Source organism: Nelumbo nucifera, chromosome 3, assembly GCF_055504915.1.
Source record: "Nelumbo nucifera cultivar China Antique chromosome 3, China Antique-T2T, whole genome shotgun sequence".
Taxonomy (NCBI): Eukaryota; Viridiplantae; Streptophyta; class Magnoliopsida; order Proteales; family Nelumbonaceae; genus Nelumbo; species Nelumbo nucifera.
In genome coordinates, this window is record NC_142651.1 from 91807358 (window position 1) to 91819491 (window position 12134).

General features: G+C 43.6%; 1 protein-coding gene across 1 annotated transcript; it reads right to left on the bottom strand.

Annotated features, from left to right (window-relative positions):
* Positions 1-4237: 4237 nt before the first annotated feature.
* LOC148801726 (uncharacterized) lies at positions 4238-6040 on the bottom strand. Its single transcript, XM_088900241.1, has 3 exons — positions 5486-6040; positions 4961-5382; positions 4238-4888 (listed from the first exon to the last, which is right to left on the bottom strand). The coding sequence occupies exons 1-3, from the start codon at positions 5901-5903 to the stop codon at positions 4376-4378; spliced, it is 1353 nt and encodes a 450-aa protein (XP_088756367.1). The 5' UTR covers positions 5904-6040; the 3' UTR covers positions 4238-4375.
* Positions 6041-12134: the final 6094 nt, after the last annotated feature.

Here is a 12134-nt window from a genome sequence, read left to right on the forward strand (position 1 = left end):
GTACAACGCCATAATAGGTTGACCGATCACCCATGTCCTATGGGCGGTGGTCTCCACTTATCATTTGGCAATGAAGTTCCCTACAGACTTCAGAGTAGGGGTAGTGCGGGGCGACCAGCTTGAGTCTCGCAAGTGCTATGTCGCCGCCCTCAAGGAAAAGACCAAGGTGGCTGACAACCTCGAACTGGAGCGACCTACGGAGCAAGGCGAAGAACAAGCTGCACCCACGGAAGAAACAATTGTCATTCCGACTTCAGCAGAAGACCCATCTCGGACACTTTAGATCGGTGCTTCAGTCCAGAAACCCTTGCGATCCGAACTAGTAAGTTTCCTACTTCAAAACTTAGATGTTTTTGCATGGTCCACGGTAGAGATGCCCGGTATAGACCCTAGTCTTATAACTCACAAGCTCAATATTGATCCTGTAGTTAGGCTCATTAGACAGAAGAAACGCAACCTAGCCCCGGAGTGATGGTAAGCAGTCGACGAGGAGGTCGTGAAGCTCCTCGCAGCCAACTTCATAAGAGAAGTCCATTACCCGAGCTGGGTAGTCAACCCCGTTCTGGTAAAGAAGGCTAACGACAAGTGGCGCATGTGCATCGACTACACCAACCTAAACCGAGCTTGCCCAAAAGACTGCTTCCCACTCCCCATAATTGACTGCCTGGTGGACGCGACCTCAGGGCATGATTTGCTAAGTTTCTTAGACGCCTATTCGGGCTATAACCAAATCAGGATGGACCCGACAGACGAAGAAAAAACTGCCTTCATCACAGAGTTCGGTCTATATTGTTACAAGGTTATGCCCTTCGGGTTGAAAAATGCTGGGGCAACCTTTCAAAGGCTTGTAAATAAATTATTTGAGCCGTTAATTGGCAGAAAAATAGAGTGTTATGTAGACGACATGGTCATCAAAACTCAGTTCTCACACGAATTAATACAAGACTTGCATTCTGTCTTTCAAATTCTGCGACAATTTAACATGAAGTTGAATCCAAACAAGTGTGTCTTCGGTGTCACCTCGGGCAAATTCCTAGGATACATCGTTAACCGACGCGGCATTGAGGCCAACCCGGATAAGATTAAGGCCATCTTAGATATGAGACCACCCAAGAAGTTGAAGGAGGTTCAAAGGTTGAATGGCCGTGTAGCCGCCCTGAGTTGCTTTATGTCCAAGTCAGCGGACCGCTGTCTGCATTTCTTTAAGGCAATTAAAAGCAAAGGGTTCGAATGGACCCAAGACTGCCAGCTCAAGTTTGACGAGCTCAAGAAATACCTCACTAGTGTGTCAATCTTAACCCGGCCCGAAAAGGGCGATGTTTTAGAGCTGTACCTCTCGGCAAGTGACGAAGTGGTCAGCTCGGTACTGATAAAGGAAGTAGATCGGGTCCAACGACCCATCTATTATGTTAGTAAAGTATTGCAGGGAGTAGAGATGAGATATCCAGAGATAGAGAAGCTAGCCTACGCACTGGTCATAGCATCTCAGAAGCTCCGTCCGTATTTCCAGGCTCATACTGTTATCATCCTCACCGAAAAACCTTTGAGGCAAGTCTTACTTAAGCCCGAGGACTCTGGTCGATTGACAAAGTGGGCCATTGAGCTCAACGAGTACGACCTCCGATACAAGCCACGAACTGCTATCAAGGCCCAAGCCTTAGCAGATTTCATTGTTGAGTGCACTTTCAGCTCCGAAGTCCCCAGGTCGGTTGAGCATGAGGCCCCCAGTTCGAGCGAGCCTGGAGCTCACAGGCCAGTTGAGTTCGGGCCCCGTGAAGTAGTAACCAGTGTGGCATCTCTCCTAGTTAGGCCAAACACGAATTGGGATGAGGAGCTCTGGATCCTTCACATAGATGGCTCCTCGAACCAGCAGGGCAGCGGAGCTGGAATAGTTCTGCACGGCCCAAGTGGCAAGAAATTGGAGTACGCACTACACTTCGAGTTCGTGGCATCCAACAATGAAGCGGAATACGAAGCGTTGATAGCTGGACTAGCTTTAGCCAAAGAAGTAAAACCCAAGCACATCGTCATCTGCAGTGATTCCCAACTCGTAGTCAACCAAGTCACAGGAGATTACGAAGCTCGTGAACCAACCATGGTTGCTTACTTAGCCAAAGTAAGAGAGGCTCTGCTCAACTTCCAGTCACACTTCATCAGGCAAATCTCGAGGTCAGAAAACGCTGAGGCCGACGCTCTATCCCGGTTAGCCAGCACCAGTGATATCACCATGAGAACCGTGTACATAGAGGACCTGCCTCGGCCTAGCATTCTCGGGGGGGTAGAGGAGGTCGCTCCCGTCGTCCAAGTAGAGCTGAGCTGGATTGACCCGCTCGCGAACTTCTTGCTACATGGGACCCTCCCTGCAGATCACAATGCGGCCAGAAGGGTAGAGCACCAGGCAGCCAAATACGTTATAATAGACGAACGGCTATACCGGAGATCCTACACGCTCCCCTACCTACGTTGCTTACGGCCTACCAAAGCCGAGCTCGTACTCCGCGACACTCATGATGGTCTGTGCGGCGGACACTTGGGGGCAGGGCCCTCGCCCAAAAAGCACTACGACAGGGGTATTATTGGCCAACAATGAAGGAAGATGCCATCGAGCTCGTCAGAAAATGTGACAAATGCCAGAAGCATGTCAATATTCACCATTAGTCGGTTGCTGACCTCAAGTATCTCACCAGCCCGTGGCCTTTCGCACAATGGGGCATAAACATACTTGGACTGTTCCCACCAGTGGCAGGCCAGAGGAAGTTCTTAGTAGTAGCAATGGATTACTTCACCAAGTGGATAGAAGTTGAACCTCTTGTAACGATCACAACCCAGAATGTCCAAAACTTCTTTTGGAAGAACATTGTGTGCCACTTCGGGCTACCCGGTTACTAATTTCTGACAACGGCAAGCAGTTCGAGGACATCAAATTCCAGAACTGGTGCCAAGACATGGGGATCCGATAGAATTTCACTTTAGTTGCACACCCACAAGCAAACGGTCAAACACAAGTCATAAACAAAGCCATCCTCCGCGGACTGAAGGCACGTTTGGACCGAGCTAAAGAATTGTGAGCAGACGAACTTCCCAGTGTTCTATGGGCTTACCGAACCACGGAGAAAACCACCACAGGAGAGACTCCCTTCAACCTCACCTACGGCACTGAAGCAGTTATCCCGGCAGAAATTGAAGTACCTACACTACGACTGGAAGCATACAATGATAAGACGAATGAAGATGAGCTGCGTACGAACCTTGATCTACTCAACGAAGTAAGGAACCTCGCGTACATCAGGACTACAACTTACCAACAAAGAGTAGCTCGGTACTATAACGCCAAGGTCAAGAAGCGGAACCTCCGCGTTGGTGACCTGGTCCTTCGTAAAGTTATGGTACCTGAGCCCGGCGCTGGCAAGTTCGGGTCCAACTGGGAAGGACCTTACTGAGTGAAACGAGTGCTCGGGGAAGGAACATATGAGCTCGAAACCCTAGAAGGGAAACAAGTACCTCGGGCATGGAATATTGTCAACTTAAGGCAATATTACTTAAAACTACTAAGTAGACCGCGAATCACTCCCAGAGCCTAAGGGCCAAAATCCCGAGCTAACGTAGACCTCGGCGCAATAGGACCCAGTCGCCTCCATGGCATGGGCGCATTCCAAGAGTGGACTATGAATCACTCCTAGAGCCTAAGGACCAAAATGCCGAGCTAACGTGACCTCGACGTAATAAGACCCAGTCATCTCCGCAGCATGGACAAACTTCAAAGGTAGACTATAAGTCACCCCCCGACTTACGGGCTAAAACACTGAGCTAACTAACACCTTGACATCAAGAAAGACTTAGCCATTCCGATGATGAAGGCAAAGTATGAAAAGCGTAAGCAGCTCGGGTTTAAACCCCACCAAGCATAGTTCATTTCAGTACGTTGATTGAACTAAAGAATAACCGACAAGTGTATGGTTCGGGCACACATGGTAATCACTTCGTTGCGCACCATAGAGATGCCTTAAATTATTAAGGGACAGTTCGAGATAACGACTATCGAGAACTCCTACTTCGGGTATGTAGCTCTAATAGCTTGGGTGTTGAGATCACCTTAGCAATAATAAAGAGAGCACATCATACTTGGAAGAAAAAGAAGAAATTTCGTAACCACAAAAAAAAGGAAAAAAAAAAGAGAAATAAGAAGGCAATAACCGAGCTAAACAGCTCGGGAAAGTCTGACAACCAAAGGGCACAACTGCCCAACAAAAGATCTTTGCAAGACCGGGTTTATGGCACCCGGGAACCACCAAAAGTCCATAACGACACCACCAAAACCTCAGGGATCCGCCTCCTCGTCTTCGTTCTCCAGAGAGTCAGGCTCCTCTTCCTCCGCCTAGTCCGCCATCTCGGGAGACAGGCCCTTCATAGTGACGCCGTCAAGGTTGAGCCTGGAGAATTTCTTCTGAACCAACCACCGGTAGAGCTTAAACCCAAAGCGGTACGAACTCGATCCATATTCCACCTGGAGGTCGTGATATTCCTGTGAGTCCTTGAAGTCCCAAACCGCCTTCTCTCGCTCAGCCTCCACCATCTGGTCAAAATTCTGAGTCCGATCCAGAAGAGTAAACTCCAAGTCTCGCAACCGTTGCCGGAGGAGTTCCCTCTCCGCCACTACCCTTGATGACTCCTCCCTATAACGCGCGCTCTCTTCAGAAAGCCTGGCAATCTGTGCCTCCTGGTCGCGGACGAGCAGCTCCTGAGATTCACTCCCCTTGCGAGTGTGATGGAGCTCACCCCGAGTCCGGTCGAGCTTGCCCTGAAGCTTCTGATTGGTAGCCCTTTGGTTGATGGAGTCGTCGCGGTGGATGCGCGTCTGGAGGGCCATAGCATGGATGGCGGTATTCACCTGCCAACAAAAAGAGGATCAGATGACAGTAAAAGGAAGAAAAACGAGAGAAGAAAGGAAAGAATCACTTACCACCATGCAGTGAGAGGAGGCAAACGCGGCAAGGTCCTCGGGCTCCATATCCCCCCACTTGGCGACCTCGTCGTTGCAGATCGCCCTCTGGCTCTTCCATCGAGCCATGACGTAATCATTCACCCCCTCCCAGTTCCCCACTGGGAACGATGGATAAGGGAATGGCTGGAAAGGATTACGGGAAGTCACCCCCTGCCGTGGGAGCTCGCTCCCTTCGAAGCCAACCCCACTAGCTCCTCCTTCGGGTGGAGGTGGCGGGATTTCAGGTGGCGGAATCTCAGGCGGCGGAGAGGATAAGACCGGCTCGGCAGATCCGAACTCAGTGCCCCCCGAGGGGGGAGTCCGATCGAAGCGTGACCTCTTCACTCTGTGCCTTTGGTTGCTTGAAAGGAGGTGGCGCGAGTCGATACCAGACATGATGGCTGCCAAGAAGAAACCACAAAGTGTTAGTTCGGTAAGAACGAAGTATATGTATATGAACACAATGTTATGACAAGTACTACGCGACCTAAAGAGGCAACCTACCCGGGCTCAGGCCGGCCAGCACGAGCTTCTCCTCGGCCAAGTAGTCCAAATAGAGTAAGCCTACTGATGCCCAGGACAACATCGTTCTATGAGTATCGGGGTCTAGCTCGACCCCGGAGTCCTGGATGGCGCCCCTCCAAGAAGTAGGGAAGGGCCACCCTTCGAGGTTGTGGACCAAAAAATAATCCCGCTTCCAAGTAGGAAATTTTTTTCGGGAGATCATGCAAGAGCTTGTAGCCACGACGGGGAGAAAAGTAATAGAGACACCTCTCTGGTGGAGCCCTAGGGTGGCATTCTTTATACAAAGGAGAGTGGAAAAAATGTTGAGATTCAAGGGAAGACAGTATTCCCAACACAAGGATATAGTCCCAACCATGTTTCCGAATGGCATTGGGATGAAGCTGATCGATGGTGACATTAAAGTGGTTTAGCACCTCCACTATCAAGGGGTGCAGGGGAAGACGCAGGCCAACCTCGAGCTGCTCCTGGTAAATGACTATCTCATTGGGACTATGCTCCCACGGAAAGTTACCGGTGGGAGGCAGTAGAGGAGGTCCCCAGGAAGGTGGAAATAACTAATTAGAGACCTAAGCCTCCCCTTTGTCATGGAGGAAGGGCCGAAAGTATCGGGCTCCCTTCCTTGGGAAGTAGAGGCTCCGTCACCGGAGGTCTCCTGGCCCCCGGGACCTGCTCCCAAGCTCCCCCCGAGCTTGAGGGAGCATCATCGTCCTGGTCACCGCCCCGATGACGAGTATGGTATGGGTACCCAGACATGACTGGTAGTAAGTAAGACTCATCGAAAGGGACGAGATGAAGTGAGTTGAGGAACTCGAGTAGACTTGATAGATGCGCGACCTCAGAATCTGAAGATAGCAAGATGGCGTAAGGGAGAAAGAGACCCAGAGGGTCCTCCTATTTATAGCCCCCACTCCTCCGAATCAACGGCCCGGATTAAAGAAGATCCAACGGTTCGCAGGCGCACTGACCACACGCCTTCTGAAAACCAAAAGCGATTGGCTGTACATCTTCCATGATTAAGGTAGTGACGACTGCACAACATCCGGAGTTAAGCGCCATTTCAGCACATTTTCGGAATCCGAAAAGCCAGAAAATCTCCTAGTTCCCGCGAATGTATTTAATGTGAGTAGTCAATCAAGTTTGAATTTCTGTCAAATCAGTCCGTTATACTTCGTGAACTCCTCGCACTAAGGCGACGCTCTCAGCCCAAGGAGTGGGGGGCAATTGATGGAGGATGATTTGGCCCGACCTACGAAACAGTGACACATGGACCTGACTTAACGTGAGTAACAGCTCAACATCGTGGCCTACTATGACCAAGTAATGAGCCCATAAAGCAGCTCGCCGCATCGTAGCTCGTAAAGAAGGAGCTCGCCACAACGCGAGCTCTAGGTTCCCCAAGCTACCTCAAAGGGGATATTCCGAGGCAACTTTAGCACGCGAGCTAGGGAAACCATCTCGCCCGGGCCCCCAAGCTCGCTACAAAGTGGTTCGCAAGTGCGCAGCATGAGCGTTCCTCAGGAAGCTTCTATCTGACAGGCCGTACCGATCAGATTGCGCCACGTCCCTTAATTGACGGCGCAGTCCCTGTCCTTTCAACAGTCTGCGCCCACGTCTCTCAGCAGGCAGAGGCGCGCCTGTCCCTTGGAAACGTGTCACTCACCCAAGCAAGGAATACATTGCAACGGCCTCCTGCGCAGCCCTGGCAGGTAACGGCTGTGGTAGAGGTCCAGTGGCGGTTACGCCCGATCTGACAAGAACACCCCTATAAAAGCCCTCAAGGCAGAGGGGAAAAGGGATCTTCAGACTTTGGAACACATTAATATTCTCATACTCTAAACTGCATACACCTTTGCTTGCGAGCTATTCTCTCGAGCACAGTGATAAAGCACGACCTACACTCTTAGCTTTAGCACTCTTCTTTTCTCTTTCCCCTGCGTTCTGACTTAAGCATCGGAGTATTCCCACCGGGTAAATCCCCGGGAATCCTTCTTTTCCGTCTTCTCAAGTGCTGTCCGTCGCCAACAAGGAGCCAGTCAGTAGACAGTTAGGAGTGCTCGGATCGCGCCGCATGAAAAAATATTTATCTATATTGAAATTAATATTTATTGTATTTTAGTAATTATTTATTATTTTTTGTGATAAATATATTTTCAATAATTATGTTTTAATTTATTTTTGTGTTGCTATTTAATAGAAAATTTTCAATAATTATTGGAGTTTAAACTACAGTTATTTATCTTTTTAAATTTAATTTTTTGTGTTTTTTCACTATAAATTTTTAATAATTATTGGAGATCAAACTATTGTTCACGAGTTGGTTCAATTCAGTTATAGGTTGTTTAGCCAACCAAATCGAACTGGTCAAGTTGGGGGTTGGTCACTCAAGTTATATTGGTTTGGTCGGTTGGTTCAAAAGATTTAAACTTAAAAAATTAAATTTAAAAATTAAGTTTAAATTTTAAAAAAATTGCAATGGCATTATTAAAAAAATAAATTCTAAAATTAAATTTATGATATAAACTATTTTAGCCTAAGAAATATTGGAAATTTTCCACTTCTCGTATTAAATATATATATTTATATATATATATATATATATATATATATATGGTTGAATCGTTTGATTTTAGTCAACTTACAAATGGCCAAAGCGAAACTGATCCAACCCTGTCAGGTTGGGAAATTGTTGAATCAAAGCTAACTAAAAATACTAGAAATCGGGTTGGTTAATTTCATCAGTTGGATTCAGAATGGCAATGGGGCGGTGCAGGGACGAGGAGCCTCTTTCCATCCCCATCCCTACGAAAATCCCCATCCATGTCCCTGTCCCCATCCCGTCTCCACAAGGATTCCCACTCCCCATGATTCTTTATAATGTCAACCATTATTTTTTTATTTTATTTAAAAAATAAAAATAAAATAATTAAAATTTATAATCCTATTATAAAAGAATCAAACATATTCAACCATATTTTTAAAAATATTAATATATAGATGTATGTGTACATATATACATATATAAATGTATGCATATATATACATATATATTAGTTGGAATCCTATGGGGCGGGGATTGGGGTCCATGCAGGGTAGGGAGTGCTCCCCTCGTCCCTACCAACGGGGATGAAAATTTCCCCATCTCCGTCCCTGCAGGGGGAAAACCATCCCCATCCCTGCCCCATTTGGGGCAGATCCCCATTGGGATCAGGGAAATGGGAAAAATTGCCATACCTAAGTTTGATAAACAACCCTATCTAAAATTAATTATTGTTATTTTTGTATTGTAAAAAATTATTAAAAGTAGTATATAAAATATAAATGATTAATAATTATTATATAAAACATTTCTATACTCTTACATATTTCTATTGTTTATCTTTAACTTAACAAATCTCGTGCATCGCACGAGTCCCACTAATGTTTTAGAAGAAATGGGTTTAGTATTTTTGTCTCTTTTAATTAATTATATGAATTTGTTGAAATGAAAACTATGAGAGGCTCATTGTACAAAAGTCATTTGATTAAGTAATAATTATAATTGATATGGTATTATAATTCATAAATTATTACTTGTAAAACAATGCGGAAAATAATATTTTGTTTAAAGAAAATAAAAAATAAAGTTATAAGTACATGGTTGATAGTTAATTGGTTGGATAAAATCTATGATGGCAGAAAGGTACAGTACTGGAAAAGCTTTGATCAATCAAAATCCCCTCGTGAATTTTGATGAGTATACTGATTGGTTATCACTTCTGTAATATTGGTTGATTGGTCAAGTATTATATTCGAACCCTAACACTCACAAGTACATTTTATTGGTTTTTTTAGGGGCAAGGCAAGTTCAAAGTATCGACATGATACCCCTTGTATCAAGCATACTGTATCGTATTACTGACCTCTCAAAACGTTTTATTGAGATATTTTAAGAAAATGTTTTTAATAATTAAATAATATTAAAAGAAATATATTTTGAAATTTTGAGAGAAAAAAAATAAAAAATGAAGCATTATGTTCAAAGTACCCATACATCCCTTCCAGTGTATTGATACTTTGAACCCGGCAAGATGTCATACTCTAGACCTAGTTATATAATGGATAAGTGGAGATCAGCTTCACTCAGTGTAAGTCCTGTTCAAATACCGTTTGAACAGCTTTTACAGCCTTTTGGGAACATCTCTGTACTTGTGTGCTTTATTTCATGGGGAGATATTCCCAATACAAGGCTATAATAGTTGTTAGAACTGGTATTGCAATAACTGAATCCGGTTTCATGATGATAGAATGCACATGAGACACACTGGCACAACATGGAGAGCCTACCTATCCGTGATCTGCCACTCACAAGAGCACTAGGCACATCTACCCACAGGATAGCCTAGCAATAGGAACATCTTCCCATGAGTGACAACACACAAGTATAGGAAATGTTTCTAACGCACAGCTCCAACAACTTGTGGATAGGTGTGGGTAGCACACAGTGCTTATAAAGGATGCCATACCACCTAACTCGACTATAAATGGATTGTAATTAGGGGTGCAACTTGGGAAGGCCCAACCCCAGCCTAAACCGATAGTCCTAAGTTTTATACAGTCAGGGCTTTGATTTTCGTTCCTCGGGCTAGGTTTGGGCTCAAAAATTCAGGCTTTTATAATTTTTGGGTTGGGTTTAAGCCTAGCCTTTAGGTAGCCCGTACCCAGACCAAACCCAGCCCAACTATACATACATACATACATACATACATACATACATACATACATACATACATACATACATACATACATACATACATACATATACATATACATATATAAATAGACAGATAGATAGATAGATATGCCTACATACCTACATACTTACATAAATGTATACATACACATATAATTATAGAGTGGGTTCATTGACCAACCCAGTCCGACTGCATTAAATTACAATGCAGGCTAGACTCTTGTTTGAAATATTGGGCCTGATCTTGGACTTAGTCCAGGCTTGGGCCAAAATCTTAGGATTGGGCTGGGTTGACTATAAACCCAGTTGAACCCACCCAAAATCAGAGGGGAGACTTGGTAGTTATGTGTGGTAACAGTGAAAGGCAGGAGTCTTAGATGTATTAAGCTATCTTTCCAATAGGCAGGAGTCTTATACTCAATTTCTTTTTAGAGCAACCTTTCATTTTCATCACCAAAACAAAGATTAACTGGAAAATTATGGCTAAAAGCCTAAGAAGCATGCTAGTGGTCATCACATAGAGTTCATGAGAGGGCTTGACTGCAATGCTGACATGTACAATTCTCATCTGTGCACTAGTGTCATTGATCATGGATCTCACTAGCAGTTGGCTACAGTCCAATACTGAACCATTTGTGAAGCTCACCAGAATTCTATATATGGCAATTGGAGAAAGCCAAAAGACATTCCAAATTAGGATTAAATTATTAAACAAATAAATAACATTCTATAAAACTCCTATACCCTAATAAAATCTTGACAAACCAACTGGGTTTCTTGGTTTATAACTAATATTAATTGTATATCTACTAACTAATTAATTTTAAGTAATTTCCATGTCTGTTATTAGATAGTAGAATGTATTTTGTATAACATAGTAGAATATTTCCTTAAGAAACATCATCTTGGTATTTTTTTTTCTATATAAAATGTCATATTTACTTATATTTTCTTAGAAATAACATAAAAAATAACAAAAGAAGTTGAAGGGACAGAGCCTTTATTTAATATGATCTGTCATCCCCAAGCAATAAGGTTCAATAAGAAAAACAAGAGTATTTTTGACTTAACAGGTCCACTGATTAAACTACTATCTTCTGCTTCCCATGCCTATCCCTTGTTCCTTAATTAAGTTGGTTTTCTGTTGCTATTAATTTTTATTTGGTTTTGAAACATCCATTCTAAAAATAATAAAGCTAACTTATGTTTTTCTCCTTTCCTCAGAGTTTTTTATCTGATTGTTTTTTTTTTCACCTTGAAGTTTGTTTTAGCATTTTGAAAAGAAAAGACCAACTTTCTTTTAATTGTAAATGGTGATACATCTGGAAGAAAACCTACAAATGGAATCTGTAAAGGAAGACAAGATGCAACACATAAAAATTAAAAAGTGGAACTTTTATAGAATTTACATATAACTAATATTCTCTAATAACTAATAGAATGTCTTTCTACCATGATTATTAGTTACTAAAAAGGCAACTTATAAATTAAAAGAGGTTAAAGCATGTAAAAAATATTACATTGCAACAAAATCAAGATTACATCTTTATAGAAATAGAATAAGAAAGATATAGATAATATCCCTTCATCTTAATCTTATCTTAATCTATTGTATATTGAGGTGAGATACATTGAAACATCTTACTATAATATTCCTTAACATGCCCCCTCAATGGGTTGGCTTCTTCAGCCAAAATTGAACCATCATTGGCCAACAAAGCACCACATTGGGTCAAACAAACATGTCTTGATAGGCAGGGCCTCTATGGGCTAAAATAGCAAGAGGCCTCAATGGGCTGAAAAGAGGGGTATTCAATAAGAAGTAAAAGGTGGGCTTCATGGGCTGTGTTGTTATTACTTAACAATAACTAAATAAACATGGCTAATATAGACCATATT